This window comes from Adiantum capillus-veneris, chromosome 26, assembly GCF_014529385.1.
Source record: "Adiantum capillus-veneris isolate H3 chromosome 26, ASM1452938v2, whole genome shotgun sequence".
In the NCBI taxonomy this organism is placed as follows: domain Eukaryota; kingdom Viridiplantae; phylum Streptophyta; class Polypodiopsida; order Polypodiales; family Pteridaceae; genus Adiantum; species Adiantum capillus-veneris.
Genome location: NC_140956.1, coordinates 138,331,565 through 138,352,311, shown reverse-complemented (window position 1 = coordinate 138,352,311; position 20,747 = coordinate 138,331,565). Strand labels below are relative to the sequence as shown.

General features: G+C 41.8%; 1 protein-coding gene across 1 annotated transcript; it reads left to right on the top strand.

The window, feature by feature from the left end:
- The first annotated feature begins 17,459 nt into the window (after positions 1-17,459).
- Positions 17,460-19,779, top strand: LOC147424268 (uncharacterized). The gene is made up of 8 exons (XM_086501918.1): positions 17,460-17,620; positions 17,708-17,975; positions 18,064-18,077; positions 18,354-18,394; positions 18,469-18,526; positions 18,617-18,730; positions 18,826-19,399; positions 19,469-19,779. Exons 1-8 carry the CDS (start codon positions 17,569-17,571, stop codon positions 19,716-19,718), a joined length of 1,371 nt encoding a protein of 456 aa, XP_086358044.1. The 5' UTR covers positions 17,460-17,568; the 3' UTR covers positions 19,719-19,779.
- Positions 19,780-20,747: the final 968 nt, after the last annotated feature.

Genomic DNA, 20,747 nt, shown 5'->3' with positions numbered 1-20,747 from the left:
CTCAGGGCCGACGGCACCCTCACTACCTCCTTCTGCACCTCCTTCATCAGCAAAGGGCAATACTTTGTAGGCAATGGTGATGGGGCTTTAGCACAGCAGTGCTCATGGCCATGGCCGGCAACCCTTTGCCGCTTCATACGACAAGGAAAAAGGCAGGTTGCCCCCAACGCCTTCCTGCTTGCAGCCAGCATTTGGTTCAGAATTTTGGCATCAGTAGTTGGAAACACCTCCTTCGTCAACAAAGGGGAGTCCGTTCCGCGTGTGGTCGCCAAGTGTAATAGGCATGGCTGCCTATTACGAGACTGTGCTCACAGAAATGCAAGAGAGAGAAGCACATCACAGCATTAGAGAGAGAGAGAATAAGAATACATCAGATGCCATAGCCTTTGATTATGAGAAAAGCCCGATACAGCGTACAAAGGAAACCCTTCCTTATGTAGAAATAATGAGCACCCTTTCATATCCCCGTAGCCCTTCCTGATTATGCCTCTTGAGATCCCCTCCTTCTAAGGGCTTATTCCCACATGAAGGTACACAAAGACATGCCGGACACTCCCAATGTGATTAATGCGGTCCTGTGCAGCTATGTGAGGTCCGAGCTCATACACTATCATCATGTCTTTGTTTACTTGAAGTGCGCAATCTGTTATACCTTTGTTTGACATGTGAAGAGGAAGCTTTTATGTGTGTATGTGTGTATGTGAATTGCATTTATAAAACTAGGTATAAATAAGTAGGCTCAAAAAATTTTGTAGTATGAATGTGAGAAGCTCTCAAAATTCTTTTGTTGTCTCAAGCGAAATACAAGTTTGCATTGAAATGTTTAAAAAAAAACATGGATGTTGCATGCTCTTCCGATTGTCATGCCCTAAAAGGTACTCATATATCACCACTATTTAATCATCCTTGATTGTCATGCCCTAAAAGGTACTAATATATCACCACTATTTAATCACCCTTAACTCTTGTGGAACCAAGACACAACAAAGGAAAGATACAGCAAGTGGTGGAATCAATTTTTGAAGTGATACCTTACCCATTTTTTATTTCTTAGTATTAGACTTGAGAGCATCATTCTTCCTAAGTTTTTCACATGCTTGGAGTCTTAATAAGTCGTCTCAAGAAAATAACTATTTTGCACTAATTTGTAAAATCCAACTAATGTGCATGTTGCTTGCTCTTTCAATTGACTAGCCTGAGAGGTAGTCATGTATTACCACTAATTAATAATCTTTAACTCTTGTGGCACCAAAAACACCAACGATAGTAGTTAAGTTAGATAGTTTGAATATTCACCACCAACAATCCAAGGTCATTGAACAACTCAAGATTTAAAACTATAAGGCTTGCACTGATGAAAAACAATCAACATAAACCGAAAAACAAAAACAAACCAATTCTAAGATCTTAGCAATAATATTTCCATCAATTTCTCAACACATGAGTGAGGAGTACTAACTTTATTGAAATAAAATAACTATAAAAACTGACACTTATTAATGGTTCCCACTTAAGGTTAGGATTTGTGGGCAAGTACACTTTTTAGGAGTACGTATGCATGTCCAAATTGATTTTGTTTTGGGCTATACTTAGACCAAAAAACAATGTTGATAGGAATTGAAACCTAAAGCAAACACAACATATAATGCAAACAACAACACATAAATATTTGCAAGCACCACACACCACACACATAAATTGGGAATCATAATGGCACCATCTAGTTTTGTGGACCACAAACTGAGGCACTTGGGAAGGGGGGGGGAGAGAGAGAGAGAGAGAGAGAGAGAGAGTATATATGACTTTGTGGTGATAAAACTTTTAATAAAAACTCTTTGAAAACTTCAACTACACAAGAAAGAGAGCATAATTATGACTTAATCAAACTAATCACTTGAACTTGAAAATCACAAGCTTTGATTTGGCCATTGCATAGACGGGCTCCTTAGATCAAACCACAACATGCATAGAACCTCGTACACCTTATCACGTACAAGCGAACTCGAAGTCCCCACCATAAACCTCTCATGCTGTTTTTCTTTGATTACAACATGCTCCTCAATCTTAGCCTCCATAGATATTGCAGAGTCAATTCTTTTGGCTGCAGCGGCGGCTGAGACACCTGGACGATACCGCATGTTTGTCCAGAGTCAAATTTGTTCCTTTTTCCACAGGCCATGTGTTTGGCACTCGCCCTGGACAATGGGTTATTGTGTTGCAAATTTGCCACATGTGATCCACACTGTTGTTGCAAAACCACATGTGCTGGGCTTTTGATCCAGGACCTTTCCCTCCCTCATTTCCATTGTCCCAAGTTCTAATGCCCCAAAATGATGGTGCTACTACACCCATTCCTGTGTTTCTAATATTCTTTTTGCATTTTCCTGTTTGACCACCCAGCCATCCTTGACATTGTACTCTACTACCTCTAGGGACTCTTCGAATTGCCCACATTGTTTTGTGAATATTAGATTCTTTAGCAATCATATCTTCATTTTTATCGTCTTCCATGATTGTTGGTGTTGCTTGAGACATATTTCTTCCCCTCCTTGGTAAATTCTGAGTGACATACTCTGGTCTATGGGAAGCATTTTCCTCCTTGTGTCACAGTACTAGTCGTTCTTCGCTTTCGTGTTACTGTGATATAATCCCCTTCCACATGAGGCCATTGGTAAATTGGGGTTCCCCCAATCCCTCATCTACCTCTCGAGAAAGCGTTGCAGCAGCTGGAGCACGCCCTTGTGACATCCGCCTTGCTAGTTTTTCTGCAGTAGGTCCAGCCCCATGGTATCTACCTTCCACAAATGCAAGCATCTTCACGCTTTGCAGCAACGAGTTTGCTAGATCAGAAACACTTGCATCATAGAGACTGAGCATTTGTTTGTTTCCTTATCCTGTTAGCCAACTTGCATGTTTGGTCTCAGATAAATTTGTTGTCGGAACGAATGTAATGTCTTCTGGATCCTGAAAACATTTCCCATCATTATTGCCATAAAAAAATTGTTCAAAATTTGACCAACAATAACACGCACACTACATCTACTTACAGCCACTAGAAACTTCCTCCAATGTGGATAGAGAACATGCCACCAACTCATCCAACAATCCATTTGGGGAATATCTAGATCCAAAAACTTTCCAGAAGCCCACCAAGCACGGATCCGTCTATACATGGTTGTAGGTTCTTCCTCACTCCGAGCGCAACGCCACATTTCACAAAGCCTTTTGTGTTCATCTTGAAAGTTCTTGTTACAAACTGGTTAGTGTGAATATTTAGGCTTTGTTCCCAATGAAACAAACATGATCGTTCTCTACCATCCATCACATTTTGCGGTCCTCCGTTGAAAACAGTTCGAACTGCTCTCCAGTTTGCAGCGGCTTCGTCAGCCATGAACCCTCAAAAATCTGCTGGCAAATGTCCATTATCCAGCATCACTGCATTCATCATCTCCCAGAACATGACCTGAGATTTTGTATCCTCTTCTTTCATTTCACATATTGCTATAGTTTGCATCTCTTGGATCCTGCAATACAATATAAGACAAACTCATTTTCAGAAGCAATGACTCGACTGATTGTATTCACACCAACGTACGTTGGATCGTACACATGTGCTGCCATGGTTGTCCAACCGGACACCCTTCTAACATGGTCAAAGCAAACCCAACTCCTACGTAGATCACTGGATCCATCCCGACGCATTCTATTAACTAGCTCAATTCCAGAACCAGGTCTAGTGGTTGACATTTTGAAAACATGACATCTTCTATCTTGGTCAGTACTTTGACCAGGAAATAAAATGCCGTGGAAAAAAGGATATCCGCAAGTGCTTTTTAATTTTAGTAGTTGTGTTTCAATACCAACACCAATCTTGCTACCACTGGCCTCCTTCATCATTTGTTTGAATCTACATTAAACAAAATGTGTAAGTGCCTAAAAATGAATAGGAAATATGTTTATAGTTAAACTAGTTACAGGAAAAACTTTTGAATATGCACCAAGGGTCTCATCTCTTCCAAAATTGACAAGAGCTCATTGCTATTTAATTCACCACCATCCTCTCGTATGACAGCTCCCATCACCATTTGTTTAGCAAGATTCAATTGCATCTGTCTTGGTCCTGCTGAGGGTACATTGGAAATGACATGGGACACAAGTTCACGTGTTCTTATAATAGCAGACCTCAGCACTCCTTTGGCCACTGGATGATTGTGTGTACCTTGATGAATGAACAAACGAGTTTTGTTGTTATCTGTTAACACATAATATACATAGCATGGGCAATCCTGTAACATTATCGATGCTTCATCGCAATGGAAGCAAGCGAGAGAACCATTTGCATTGCTTTTCATACCAATTGATGGGATGATATGAAAAAGTTTTCCAATCCATGCTGTCTCATTTGGTACACCACTATGGGCTCTAATGGGACACATGGGGTTATTGCACATCAGATGTCCGCCACATTTACTTCTCCTCACCACAACAGGAAACTTCATTCTAGTTTGCACCGGCTTCACCCAACAATGACCATCATATTTTTGTTCCATCCCCACCATAGTTGAGCCTCCATCACGAACAAGGGGCAATTCGTATACGCAATTTCCATTGTAGTGTTGTGGAATCTCATCAACTTGTTCAATAATTTCACAGCTTAAAATAATTCTGCTCAATCTGTGATACTTATGCTTAGAAAGAAGAATGCACTGCAGAGTGCTTTCTGCACCAGCAAAATCAGGTGCAATACTCTCAAAATTCTCCATTTTCTGATCCATTCCATGTTTGCCATGGCAACCAAGGAAGCCAAACACTACAAGAGGCTATTCATATTAGCGACGCTCATACAGCGACGCTCAAAAAAAAAAAATCCCCAGCGTCGCTATGAGCGTCGCAAATATACAAGTAAATTTGCGACACTCATAGCGACGCCGGCTGGGCTAAAAAAAATAACAGAGAGCGCCCAAAAACTCAGATCTCAGATCTGAGTTTTTCGGCGCCCTCAAGCAAGGAGCAGGTAACGCTCTCCCTCTCTCTCTCTCTCTCTCTCTCTCTCTCTCTCTCTCTCTCTCTCTCTCTCTCTCTTTCTTCTCCGCACACACACACACACACACACGAGGAGAGGAAGGAGAGCCAGGTATGCTCCTTCCCTCTCCTCACTCTCATGTTCCCTTCCCCTCTTTCTCTCTCCCTCTCTCTCTCTCTCTCTCTCTCACACACACACACACACACACATAGTGTTTTTGAGAGAGAGAGAGAGAGAGAGAGAGAAAGAGTACAAACATAAACAAAAACGCACACACACATACATAAACAAAGAATGCACACACACATTGAGAGAGGAAAAGAGAGAGAGAGCATGCATAAACAAAAAAACGCACACATTGAGAGAGGAAAAGAGAGAGAGAACATGCATAAACAAAAAACGCACACATTGAGAGAGGAAAAGAGAGAGAAAACATGCATAAACAAAAAAACGCACACACATTGAGAGAGAAAGAGAGAGAAACTAATTTAACGTCGTAGGAAACTAATTAAAATTAAAAGACCTAAAGATCTAGCCGACGAGGAGTTGAACTCAAGACCTATTATTCAAGAGGGAAATGGCATAACCAATCTATCATACTTGGCATGGGTGATAGAAAGGTTATACCATTTATCTCTTTTTATTGGCACACACATCCACACACGCGCGCACACACAAGAAGAAGAGAGTTATAACGTCGTAGGAAACTATCCTAAAAGACGTTAAAGATTAGGTTATATGTAGACTTACGTTAAATTAGATTTAGGTTTATTTTTAGTTAGATTTACGTTTATTTACGCTAGATTTAGATTTACGTTATATTAGATTAGATTTAGGTCTCCATAGACTGCGATGCCTGCATGAAGCGGGTGAAGAAAGCCCTTAATGGAATATAGGGTATTGCTGCCTTCACTCATGGTGGGCTCCGTCGATCCAAAAGTACTAGTGAAATGTCTTCAGAAGATAGGGAAGAAGGTGGATCTTCAGGGCGGCAAGAGTCACTACATCCCCGACAATGACCATCTAGACAACCTCTAGTCATTCAACAGCAACTTCAAAGTTAGTAACAAGAGCAAGAACGGTCCAAAGGGCCAATTGCTGTCGTCAGATGTGGATGGAGATGAGGCAGCGTCACCGCCGGAAGTTAACTCTCACATCTTTAGTGATGAGAATGCCAACTCTTGCCGAGTTATGTGAAAAATTATGTGTTAAATCAGTTTTAAGGTTCTTATAATCCCTGTTAGTTTAGTTCTTTGTTTTTAATATAACATAATTTACGTTAAATTTAGATTTATGTTATATTAGATTAGACTTAGTTTTATTTAGGTTTACCCACATACACACACACACACACACACAAGAAGAAGAGAGTTTTAACGTCGTAGGAAACTATCCCAAAAGACGTTAAAGATTAGGTTAGATGTAGACTTACGTTAAATTAGATTTAGGTTTATTTTTAGTTAGATTTACGTTTATTTAGATTTACGCTTATTTACGTTAGATCGAGTCCACGCAAGAATTACTTACGGTTTAGGGTTTAGAGTTAGACGAACAGTGAAAAGATCTACTGTGAAAAGATGTTAAGATGCTGTGAAGTGCTACAGCTAGAGAAGAGGCAAAGGGGTTTTGTCCACTACATGCAGTATCATGTAGACGTGGGTCTGTAAATTTCTTGTACCCACAAATATAGGTATTGACCAATAAAGACGAGATTATAACCCAGTGGTTCTGATCTCCGTGCACCTCTACACCGAGGTGTGCGGGGATTGGACATGACTAGAGAATGTGAGGTAGAGAGAGAGAGAGAGAGAGAGAGAGAGAGAGAGAGAGAGAGAGAGAGAGATAAGACGAAGAATGCCAATAGAATATTAAATTTGTTGTCCAGGTTATAAGATTTTTATCCTCATTATGAGTAGTGACGAGGATGTGGGACCGTCCAACCGAAACACCTATCTCTCAACGAGGGTCTTATGTCCTTGTAATCAATGCAAGCATGCTGTGCGACGGACAAGACGTGTTTCTTTGCAGCATTTTCGCGAATTTGGCGAGTTCGATCCATCTATTATAGATCGAGTTGTTGCCAATTATAACTCGTCGGACTCTGACGCTGGCCAACAAGCAGCAATCTTGCAACCCAATAGACGTGTTCGCGGGCGCTATGGTCAAGCAGCATATGTGAGGCCACAAGATGTAGCCTCTGACAGCTCGGGGGATGATCATGCAGAGCACATTCCCAACGAGGCAATGTTTGAGCCCGAGATTGATGAAATGATCGAGACGATCATGGATTCAGAAAGGCTTATCTATGATGATATGAAAAGTGAAGCCGATACGCCATTGTATAATGGAGCACGTATGTCTAGATTGAAAGCACTCCTGGTTCTTCTCAACATGCAGGCAAAGTTTGGATGGAGTGACATTAGCGTCACAGCGCTTTTCAGGTGATCTATTACAATTAGTTTACTTTAATAAAACTCTAAATGTATAATGATCTGATAGATTTTTACACGACTGTATCATATTTTTATGTTGTGTAGATTGTTGAAAGAGCACATACTACCAGCTGACAATGTGATGCCAAATTCCCGAGATGAAGCAAGAAAGATTTTGCGAAACTTGGGGATGGATTACAATTCTATCCACGCTTGTCCTAATGACTGCATTCTTTTCAGAGGGGAATACATAGACATGGAGAAGTGTCTGAAATGTGATTCCGAAAGATATCGAGTAGATCTCCACGGGACAAAAATTCCACAAAAGGTTTTGCGACATTTCCCTCTGCTTCCTCGCATCAAGCATTTCTTCGAATGTAAGTCCATGGCCGCCCTAGCATCATGGCATGAGGAGAATAAATCTTCGGATGGTGTGCTACAAATTCCTGCAGATTGCGTAGCCTGGAAACATATAGATGGAACATGGTCGGATTTTGCCAGGGAAGCTCGAAATTTGCGCTTAGGCCTGGCTATGGATGGCGTAAATCCATTTGGTCAAAGATCAACATCTTACAGTGTATGGCCCGTTGTCATCGTCAACTACAACATTCCCCCGTGGTTGACTATGAAGAAGGGGCACCTATGGCTAAGCTTGATTGTGCCAGGGCGATATAAAGTGGGGAATATGGATGTGTATCTTCGTCCACTATTGGAAGAGCTACAACAATTATGGATTGGCATAGAGGTGGTGGATATGAGCCGACACACAGGACGACGGAATGCTTTGATCAGAGGCATTCTAATGTGGACCATGCATGACTATCCCGGGCTAACAGAATGCTCAGGTGATCTATTGACACTCCTCACTCAGACACTGTAAATCTTGTTTTTTCCCATAGTTGATCTATTATCATGTGTATACATGCAGGGCTTCAAACAAGCGGATACAGAGCATGTGTCACATGTGGACCTAGACTGAATGCACGTAGGGCACCCTCACTGAAGAAGCAAATCTACGAAGGTCATCAAGCGTATCTTCCAGAGAATCATGTGTTACGCGACGGCTTTTTGGGAAGAGAGCCACCAAGGATGTCTGCACAAGCATGGTTAGAGCAAAGGAGATGTGCGATGACGGATTGCCTCCAGGGATGAAGAGACTATCTCTATGGTACGAGTTACCATACTGGCCCCGACTCATGATCAATCACTTGCTCGATCCAATGCACATATTCAAGAATGTGGGTAATCTACTATGGGACCATCTGACCGGCAAGAAAGATACTTTGGGAGCCAGAGTTGACCTTAGAAATGTGGATCGTATGGAGCAATATTGGCCGCAAACAGCGTCTGATGGATCGATAAAACTCCCTAAAGCACCATGGATTTTCACAGGAGCCCAAGAACGCAAAGTAAAAGAGACCATTCGATCTTTGCGGACCCCCACTGGCGTAATGCACTCGCTCCGAACGTGTTTTACTAAAGAAGGAAAGCTTACCGGTTTGAAGTCACACGATTGGCATAAAATGTGTCAGGTACGTTCATAGTGGACTTTAATATCATTGCATAAAATGTGGACTTTAATATCATTGCTGCACATACTTTACAGTTTATTTTACCGGTTGCCATTGAGGGATGTTTGTCTCTCGACATCCGTAACACAATCTACAAACTTGCAAAGCTGGTGCAATGGATCTCACAAAAGGAGATCAACGTAGACTCCATACCATTCGCCAAACTAAATGCTGCGGAGCTTGTGTGCATGTTTGAGAAACATTTTCCTACTACCATGCTAACCATTCAGGTGCATCTTCTTGTTCACATAGTTGATGAGGTGGAAATAGCTGGCACAGTTCATTCTAGATGGATGTTCTTCTTAGAACGTTTCATGAAAACGCTTAAGGGATATGTGCGTCAAAAGGCACGTCCGGAGGGTAGCATGGCAGAAGGTTGGTTGGTATCAGAGTCCCTAGTGTACATTGGAGAGTGGCTAGACGGATTTGATAAAGCCCGGGACACGCTATGGCGAACCATAGATGATGAGCGCATATCTGGGATTGTCATGTGCAATCTCGGTGTTGAGAAGAAGATGACGGAAGATCTAGAGGCTAAAATCAACCGATTTTGCATGCTTCACAATCCAGTGATGCAAAAGTGGATTTCACAATATGAGGATGCAAAGCAAGAGCGACAAAGGGCACGAATCGAGTGGAGACGGGGAAGACGACCACCGATGCACTATCCGACGGGTCTGGAGAGCCTACCAACATTCATGAGCTTAAGATGGTTGCACAACCAATTGAAAAGCGCACAACAATGCGGTGACGAAGTGACTGAGGAAGAGTGGGAGTACTCTCGGGGTTGCGCGACCAAGGTAAGTTTGCAATGTACAACTAGCTAGTGACTTTATTTCTAAACGTTTGAACGGCCACTCATAATCTTTTTTCGTTGTAGTATAAGTCATACACAGCAGCATGGTGTAAAGGTCGACATTTTAGGGTGGAACGGATCGACAAAAAGCGTTTTACTCAAGATTGTGGAATCATGGCAAAATTTGAACAGTCTAGTCGACGATGTTCCTCTGATGCAGATCCTGTGGTGGCGGAACTCACTTACTTCGGCACGCTACAAGAGATTTTGAGGATCGATTACAGAGGATTTTTTGTCGACTTGTTCGACGTGCAATGGTTCAAAATAATCATGGAGGGTCGCAACGCTACTGTGCGTAGAGGAGAGTCTGGTTTTCTTGAGGTGGATTCTACTAAGAAATGGACTGACCTAAGAGACACTTTTGTACTACCCGAGCATTGTGAACAAGTAAGTATGTAAATAGTTAACATCCCCCTCTTACAAGTTATGTGCTTGAAAGCTCTCATGTAAGTTATGTGGCTCTGGCAGGTAATATTTCATCCTACAAAGTCTACATCAAACTGGTGGTACGTCATAGAGGTAGCCCCTCGTAGTGCAAGGACGTATGAAGGCTACCATGTGCCAATCACAACGGCATCAATGGAGGAGATCAGAGAAGATGCTCAATCAGAAGCCGCTGCGGTGGTGCCAGACGAGCATCAAGATGCTACTACTCTATATGGGGTGCATGCAAAGGAGCTACAAAATGAAACAGAGGATATGTGTTTAAACGGAGAGCTCTATATAGATATAGGAAGTTATGCTGAGTTATGCGAGGATGAGAGAGAGATCTCTTAAAGCCACAAATATTGTATTTGAACAATTTTTCTCCGTGTTGTAAAAGCTCTGGCTCTCTAAGTACCTTCCATGGTGTATAACGCTCTTTTCTACTCGCGCTCACATCTTTTGATTGAAAATTCAGAGTTTTCGACTTGCCTCTTCTATCACTCAATTTATTGCGTCATTGTATTTATATGCGTCATTACGTCATTGTATTTAATGGTCTTTGCGTCATTGTCTACTCTATTCATTCAATATTAAGTTTAAATATTCGTGTGTTTAATGCAGGTATGGGTGATGAGGAGTTTCTTTCTTCTTTGTTATCGCAGCAGAGACAGTGGTACGTGGAGCGTCATCGCTCTGGCGCATCATCGCGCGTTCCTACTCCATTCGCATCTCCCTCTCTTTCGGAGCATTCGGCACGCTCCGAAGCTTCGGTGTCGACGAGACGATCTTCACACTCGTCTAGACACCGGCGCTCTAGTGGTGGCGATGGCGGTTGTTGTGGGGATTCGCCGCCGATGCCTCCACACCGCCTCGTGTTCGACGAGGCTCTTTACCCTCCCCTTCTTTGCCCGCCCCCACACCAGCCACAGCATCGCCATCTACGCCAGGTTTTGCGCGGCTGACTGTTCCTAGCAGCTACACACCTCTACCTACTTCGCCAGGAGCCACCCCACTCGACACTCCTCGCTTCAGGGCCCAGATTCTGGTGGAGACACTTGACGTCCGTACCCCCATCGACACGCCGCTAGAGACCCCTGCTGGGACACCCAGGTTCACGCGTCACCGGCCAGAGGGCTTGCCTTACTCCGTCGACTTCAGCGGCGGAATCATCATGGATGATGACGGCAAGAAGGTGATCTCGCGCATGCGTGGTCTTTGCTCTCAGCTGTTTAGACACTACATACTAAACAAATGGAGTGATGTACCAAGTGATTTAAAAGACAGAGTCATCAGCATACTTCATGATGAGTTTCCCGTTCCAACACGGAATCAACGCTTCAATGAAGACCTGATGAAGATTCAAATGCGCGAATACTGCAAACACAAGCGTTCCCAAGTGCAAAAAGCAATCAAGCATGGGTGGAACAGGCCAGATTGGCTGGCCAAAGAAGATTGGAAGAATGCGAAGAAAGCAGCGCGCGAGAATCCCGACAAGTGGAAGCAACAAAAGGATGCAGCCAGAGCGCGAGTAGAGGCAGGGAGCTTGCACCACTTGGGGAGCGGTGGATGGGCATCATTTGAGGTCGATTTTGTAAGTGTTTTCGCATTGCTCTTTATGTTCGATAGTTTAGGGTTTATGAGTTTTTTAATTCTAACATAATGAAATCTTTGTATGTTTTGACAGTGGTCGATGACAGGACGTGATCCCACACCGTACGAGCGCGAGTACGCAGGCAGGAAGGGCTTAAACACCCTGATGGACATTCTCAGTTCTCGCGGCGGCATGGTTAGTATTAGGGTTTACTCTTTTCTATTTTTTGTATTGTTTTATAAATGTCGTTATATGTTTATACTTACTGAAAGCTGTCTTATTGTCTTTTTTTGCAGAATCCGACAGACCGCTTGGACGCGATGAGACGTCTGACTAGACGACGTCAGTTTAGCCATAGCTAGATAGCATTAGTTTAGGGTTTCTCATAGCTTATGTATCATGAGACGGATTTTATACGTCTTTTTGAACCATGTATATTATTACATTTGTCACCGCAGTTCATTTTGCCAATCAATTCTTTATGCCTATGATGTTGTACAATTGTCATTATTACATTTGCCAATCAATTCATTTTGCCTATGATGTGTACAATTGTCAATTTTACGCTTGTCAATTTTGCAAACAATGCATCTTGTGGGTGACTATTTTGGGTCTATTATCTACCCTTGCACTTTTTTAAAAAAGTGAATCAAGTACAATATGGTTGATGGGTGGCAGGGCATTCAATGCCCTGTCACCAAAAAAAATTTCTCTCGGGCGTCGCTATTTATGGCTCTGGAGCGTCGCTATAGACTTCTGTGTAAACGTCGCTATAACTGTCGCTATGACCGTCGCTATGAGCGTCTCTATATAGCGACGCATATAGCGTCGCCTATAGCATCGCATATAGCGACGCTATTAGCGACGGTTTTAGCGACGCCGGGGGTTATTAGCGACGTCTCTATATAGCGACACATATAGCGACGCCTATAGCATCGCATATAGCGACGCTCTCGTAGCGACGCTATTAGCGACGGTTTTAGCGACGCCGGGTGTATTTCCGTCGCTAACAGCGTCACAAGAGCACACAACCTCTTGTAGTGAAAGTCCTTTACTATTTCTTCATTGCAACTCTCACTCAAAACATCATATTCAAAGGATGGACGAATTGGTTTTTCATCAAGTGCATCCGAAGAACTTGATGATATATCGATAATAGGCTCTTTGTTCTTTTTCTGAAAAATATCAGGTGTCATATTACTTGAGGATCCTTTGTTTTAAATAATCAAGAACTTCTTTGCAAAAGTCAAATCCAACACAAAGTGGAAATCCCCCCCTATCATGACACCATCCGTGACACGAGTTTGAATCTCACCCTCAGGAGTAGGCACAAGAGAAAACACCTCAGAGTTGCTTGACCCTCCATGATCTTTTGGGTTGAGCATAGCATATCTCTGTGAACAATCAATAGCAATAGGTTGTGAAGCATTAGAGCCCAAAAATAAACTCACCATATGAGGAGAATTCATAACACGAGACTTGTTGATAAACCAGTTATATTTAGGATAGATTAATGCTCTATTTATAGACAAATAGGTTGCATCTTAATAGAAAACGGGAGGCTTTTTTACCCCTTTCTATCAGCCAGTTTTTACCCCTTTTTTACCCCAGTTTTTATCCTACTCTAGCTCCGTTCTACCCCATCAACTATGGTATTGCAGCGCATCCCACTCATGGCATCTTTACCCTTTAATAGTAAATAAACTAACTATTGCTAATTGTAGTGGAACTTCCTTTTCATTCACGGTGCTAAGCAACTCATCTCAAGTAAGCTACTTGAAGTGCGTTAGCATCTTGTTGAAGGTTTCCAAGGGCGATATGCATCCCAGAGTATTGACAGACTTTTATTAAATTAACTTGGTGCCATGAAACTTGAATTGGGTTATCACCTTCATGAAGGTTTTTCAAAATGCAATGCACCCAAGAATATTGGTGGATTATGTTTGACATATTTTATTAAATACAATTGGTTTTCACCTTAATGAGGTTTTGATTTTATAAAATTCAATTGTTTGTCAGCTTGTTGAAGTTTTTCCAGAGCGCTCTACGACCCAGACTTAAGTTGGAAATGTTACTAAATTAAATGGTTGTTGCGAAAGGTATTCCAGAGCGCAATGCGCCCCAGGCTTAAGTTGGAAATCTTACTAAAGTTCACGAAAATGGAGACTTAATTTGGAAATGTTACTAAATTAAATGGTTATTGCAAAAGGTATTCCAGAGCGCAATGCGCCCAAGGCTTAAGTTGGAAATCTTAGTAAAGTTCACGAAAATGGTTATTGCGTATGGTCTTCTAGAGACAGTGTTTGGGAAAAATCATTTTCACAAACATACAAAAATCTCTCCAAGACAATTCTGAACAGGAAATTTTACAATACTAGCCAGTCTTTTTGCAAAATTACATTGTTTTCCATGTATTTTAAGCTGAAGTTTCTCCTTCTTGCCCTCCCTTTAACCGGCTAATTTGATTTTGCAACCGGCTCAAGGCTAAGCTGAGCACACTTTTCCCGAACACTGTCTAGAGCGCAATGTACCCAGGTAAACTAATTTGGCACCTCCCTTGTGAACTTTAATATTTCCGTTCATGAAAATTTTTCAAAGCGCTATGCGCCAAAGAATTTCCAGAGCGCAATGCGCCCCAAACATAGTAAGAAAACCTTAATAAATTTTTTAGAATCTTATGAGGTGAGTGCTTTCTTAAGGTGTATTGGGACCTGACCTTAAGAAAGACCTTTTTGAGAATCCGTTGTTTTTTTGTTATTGCCAAAGAATTTCCAAAGCGCAATGCGCCCCAGACATAGTGAGGAAACCTTAATAAATTTCACAAAAATGGTTTTTCGTATGCAGCTTTCCAGAGCGCAATGCGCCCCAGCAGCTGGATTACTTAGGCGACTTCTTTGCTAAACGTTTTTCAAAGGGCAATGCACCCCAACTGGATTACTTCAGAGAATTGCTAAACGTTATTCAAAGGGCAGTGTCCAGAGAATTGCTGGATTCATGGAGAATCTAGTTGCTCTCTTAATCCAGCTCCATGCTTCAAACTTCATTATGTTATCAGCAAATTAAAGGATCCCCAGGGCGCTATGCACCCCAGACCAAAGCTGTCCAATCCGACACTTGTAGAGGAGATAAGCAGGGCCTAATCTCTATAAATAGGAATCCGCCTCGTTGTAAAGTCCAGAAAGATCAACGAGCATAAACAGAAATTGCAGAGTTCATTAGCTTGAATATCAAACTAGGTCCATTTCTCTTCTCTCTCTATTGATTTCTATGCTTGAAGATGTCCTTTCAAGTTAAATATGCACAATAACATTGGCTCTACGAATAGTGGTTTCATTACCTAAAATTCATGAATCTTAATCCCTACATTCTAAACAATCTTTTAGATTAAGCTAGAATCCTGGGGTGCTATGCTCCCCAGATTCAAGTACAAATTAAGGTTCCTTTTCAGAGAGACCTACAATACATTAGGAACTTCAAAGATGTAGATTCTGTGTTTTTTTCTACAATACATTAGGAACTTCAAAGATGTAGAGAGACTATTTATCTATATCTATTCGAAATCTATATTTAAATTACTTGCTCATTTTGGCAGACCTCCATAAGACATGTCTCCCACAAAAGCAAAGAAAGCTGCTCCCTTGGCAAGGGGTAAAAGAATCGTGGGAAGTCTAGTTGAAATCCTAAACAATGGAGAAGCTATTGGTAGAGGGAAGATTACAAAGGTATCAAATTTGGACGTTCTGCATGGCTCAAGAATGCCTAGTGGATGTTATGGTGTATCTGTGGTTCAAGTTTATGCTGGAAAGGATGCACCTTTGCGTCATCTCAATCCAATGGACGAGGACACCAAAACTTTGCGCTATGCTCTGAATACCATCGTTGCCTGGCCCAAAGATGAACTGGTGAGAGCCTGAGTTTTGGCTAGTTTATAATCTCTAGTATATTTTACATTTTGCTAAGGTCCTCTCTTCCCATTTATTTTAGAAAATTCTCAATGACATTGGACAAGAGGTCGAATCGACAAAGACTTCGATGGATAGGTCATCCCAATTACATCTAGGCACAAAGAGTGAGATGATAGTTTCGGGTACTAGAGTTGAATCTGTTAGTACATATGATCGAAAGCGGAAGAGTAAGAAAGAAAATCTTGCTAAAGAACACATCCGAGATGAATCAATAACATGCACATTTGAGAGAGAAGAATCTGAAGAGGAGCTTCATGCTGAAGAGATTGAAGCATACATTGAAGAGGGAGCTAATGCTGGGGGAGAATTTCCCATGAATAAGGACGTTACCCTTCGTCAAGACATGCTTTCAAAGCATCTCACAAAATTAAAAGTAAGTTGTCCTTCATAACTCTAAATGGATCGCCACCTTTTAAATTTATCTTGGCACTTATCTTGAAATGACCTTGAGCAGGATGAGCGAGAACAGTTGTTGCCTTGGGTGCCGCTTTGTCGTCTCTTGAAATTGGAGAAGGCAAGGTAGGTTAGTTGGGATCCCAAGAGACTACAGCCTCTCAAAGAGGCGTTTTTGATAGAGGGATACTTTGAGCCAAAGGGTTCGTTTATTTGTTCTGTTGATGCTCCTGGTCATCCGACAGTACTAGTAACCAGCGAGATTACAGAGCAGTGGGATGAGTTGTGGCACCTTGCCAATGAAGATTTTGAGCGTGAAATTTATGATACATGTTGGAGTGATTTGAGTGGTAAGATGTTCTATACTTGGGATGGGAATCATCGCCTCGCAGCTTGGATGGGAGTTTTGCAAACATGTAAGTTTCTCTTGTCTTTGCAATTATCAAATCCGGTTGTCAATCAATACATTGTTTCAAAGATACTTACGTGCAGCTCTGGCTTATCAAAATGACGCTTCAATGCATCCTAGAGTTCGAGTAGAGCTTGTGAAGGTGGATGATAAAAATGAGACAGATATGTTGAGCACTGTGATGTGCATCAATAGGCAAGTGTAACCACCATTGATCATTTCTAAGCTTCTTCTAAAATGCATAATTTTGTTGACATGTATTTTGTGGTGATTTGTAGGTTGAATGATTCTTGATATGTCACCACTTCTTACACTGACATGTTGTGGATGGTGCGTGCAATGGGCTTAGCTTCAAAATACACCTTGGTTAACAAGATACATTTCACAGTCTACAAATGGATGCAATCAGATATTGAAAAGAAAGTTGGGAAGAAAGCGTGGTATAACATTCCAGTGGCAGTGATGTCACAATTGCTTCATCCGGTAAGTATACGTTATTATGTAGTCTTCATTCACTCAACGTGCGCATTTCAAAGGTTGGAATGCATTGTAGGACAAGTATGCTATAGCCTTGAAACAACTACAAGCTGAAAAGGACACTATGCTACCTTCACAGTTTCAACAACGCTACAAGAAAGCTTTTTTTGAGGTAGATGGTCCGAGCAGGAGGAGGACAAAGCAGGTACTTGCTATTGTTGATCCCAATCTAGGCAATGAATGGTGGAGGTAAGAAAGTGTATTGTGGATCACTAATCTATGTCTAGTGCTGATTTGATTATATGTTCAAAACCCTACGGACTATTGAATGGACTAACCGGCCCAAGTGGATTACTGAGGATAGATTGTACGTTCTGGCATGTGCTGATCTGCCTCCTGAGAAGAAAACTTACATTCTTCGAGCAATGGCCTCTTCTGATCCTATAAATGTCAAAAGTTTGGATATTCCACAGACAGGTATTATCGTTCCTTTTTTTTGCAGAATAAAAAATGACATGTTTCACTCAATGTAATTTACATTATTCTCTATGTCCTTTATTGCAGCTGACCATGTCTCGTTCCGTGATTGGATGCGTGTGGAGGTTCTATGGAACACCATAGAGTGCGAAGCTCGTTTTCTATACAACAACATGAGAAATATCACATCCAAGCTTGGTCAAGGAGAGATGCTTGATTCCTTTCTAGAAGAAGCAAAGTTGACTCACACAACTGAGGCGTTCCAATACGAGCTTGGAAAATTTAAATCTTCGGGAAGAGGTAGCCCTAACCTTAAGAAAGCACTCACAGACGCCGGTCAAAGATGTCTTTGCAGGTTTGGAATATTGCTCTTGACACTTCTGTCATTGGGAGAGCTCAACGTAGAAAGAAGCAAATTGGTCTAACATCTTCTGATTTTGTAGGTGGTTGACCAAGTGTAACTTCAACGTTAGAAGCTCTCGGACTCTATCTAACGTCTTGGATATCTCAAAGAAAGATACTATTTTCAACCCAGCGCAGTTGGCACGTAACTTCAACAAAACAGTTTATTACTCGTGCCCTTGGTTTCTTGAGTATAAAGAGGGCAAATTTCCTGCTAGCAAAGAACTGCAGCATAACAATCCTGTCAAGGAGAGGGAGGAACGTGCACAGAGGGTTGTCCGGGTGGAGACGCCGGAAACACCTACAAAAACCACTACAACAACAAAAACAGCCCCTTCTTCTGATAAAGTCGGCCAAGTATCGTATTCTAGAGTATGTTTTGATCTTGGAACGTTACAAATGCATCATTTTGAAACTGTGACTTCGCTAAGAGTTTTTTGTTGCAGACTGGGACTCCAAAAGACATAGGAAAGAAACAGTCCTCAAGCGAATTAAAGAAAAGAAGTGAGTTGCAAATGTATGACAAAATGTGTAATTGAAAAGAATCCGAGAATCTTGTCTTTACGAGAACCGTTTTAATGATCTTTAATATAGAGCATGATGCGGTTGGGCCAAATGAAAAAGAGCTTAAAGAATTCTCCCAGTCCTTGGAGCAATTGTTAGATCATCATGAGGGAGATCAGCAGATGGTGGCGAGCGATGATCTAGGTTTTTTTAAGACCTTTTTGAGAATCTTAATGCTATCATCTTTTGAGGTGTATTTTGTTGACCAACTACTTTTGTTTGTTGGTTGTGTTCTTCGATGTTCGACGAGAAGAATGTGTCTGTGTCTATCTCCTTCTTGGATACAAGCATGGAAGAAAATGAGATTGTTGGCTCCATGCTGGCATGCATCGAAGGCCAAGTGAAAAAGGACAATCGTGTGTATGTCCGAGATGGGGTTTGGGTGGCTGTCTCAGTGTCCGCTTCATTCATGTTCTTGCCTCCAAATTGCCTCGTGCACGGTATCCCGTCGTCATCTACACAGGAATGGAATGACATGGACGTTTGTCAATTCGGCAAAGTTGCACGTCTAAGTTTTTTGACAGCAGATGAAAATGGCATATTTGTTGTTGTTTGCATACCTATCCAACATCGAATGGTACATGATGTTGCAATAGCCGTAGGCTGGGAGCCAGCATACACTAGAGTCACAGTTTGCAAGACACCAGTATGCAAGGATGTTAATATGATTGTAAGATCACTTCTTCTTACCGTTTTCAAGAAAAACCAAGCCCCAATTGCTGAAGTGCTGAAACCCGATGAGGACACATGGCTGGATACAATCCAAGAGAGCGAATGGACCATGCAAGAAGATGGAACACCATTGAGAGGTACGTCCTTTTCTGTAATTGCTTTTACTGTGTAGCTTTGTTGCTTTCTCGACTTGTCTTTTATTCTCACAAGTCCTCTCGTCGTCGCGGGAGGAATGGAACGTAGGCATTTCTATCTGTATCAAATGTTGAACATGTATACCAAGAAGGGAGATGTGGTAGTGCAATATGGAGGAGACACAGGTGTTCTTGCATTGCTTGGTAGCCATATGGGACGATACTTCACAATCATGGAGAGTAGTAAAACATTTTTGGATGAGCTTCCAAAAATTATGAAAGCACAGGCAGTGCGGCTAAGCAAAAGAAAAGCATTAGAACAATGACTATGGGATATGGACAAACACTAGTTGTCTACAATTATATTTGAGATGTACAATTTGAAAAGCTGTAATAACCTATCTAGTGGTTCACGACGGATTTATACTGTCGATTACATTCTATTTCTTGTTCATTTGTGACATTGTAATGCCTTTAAATGTGAATATGTGTTTGCCATTGCAAATATTGAAAGTTTTGTATGTAAAATGTTTTCTTCCTTCTTCGTATCATGATATTGTAATGTGAAACAATGTAATAATGTGTTGAACAAAGACAGAAAAACGTAGTGGATTCCATAGACACTGTATAATCCTCTAATTAGCGTGATAATGGAGTTGAGGAGACATGTTTAGTATCAAGGTGTTCGGACGCTCGAAACACTCGGCTGTTGTTCAGAGAGGGACAGATGTAGTGCGTTTTAGAGGGATCTCAGTGAGGTTGTGTCGGCATTAGCAACATACATCTCTAATCTTGATGCACTAGGGTTGCCTTGGCTACAAGATTCGACGGCGACGGAAAAACGCAGCGGATTTTAGAGAAAACGGGCATTCCTCTCAGAGCCAAGCGAGGAGGGGTTTTCTTGGGGAACGAAAAACATGGATTGCATTTTTTCAAGGTGTTAATAAGGCATGGTTAGTGTCAAAGTGGTCGAACGCTCAAAACACTGAGTTGTTGGTCAAAGAGGGACAGATGGAGTGCGTTTCAAAGGGAGTTGAGTGAGGCTGCGACGGCCTATATACGGAGAGCCAGCCTTGGCAAGTGGGTTTAGATCACGAATACCCATGGCATGAGCAGTACACACCACTGATCTAGTTGAATTTGGGTTACCTTGATGAGAAGATTCGACGGCGATAAAACAACGCAGCAGACAGATGGTGTGCGTTTCAGATAGAGTTGAGTGCGTTTTAGAGAGCGTTGAGTGAGGTTGCATCAGCCTATACGAAGAGCCGGTTTTGAGTAAGTAGCAAACAACAATGATCTAGCTACGTTTGGGTCACCTTAGCTAAAACATTTAACGACGACGAGAAATCGCA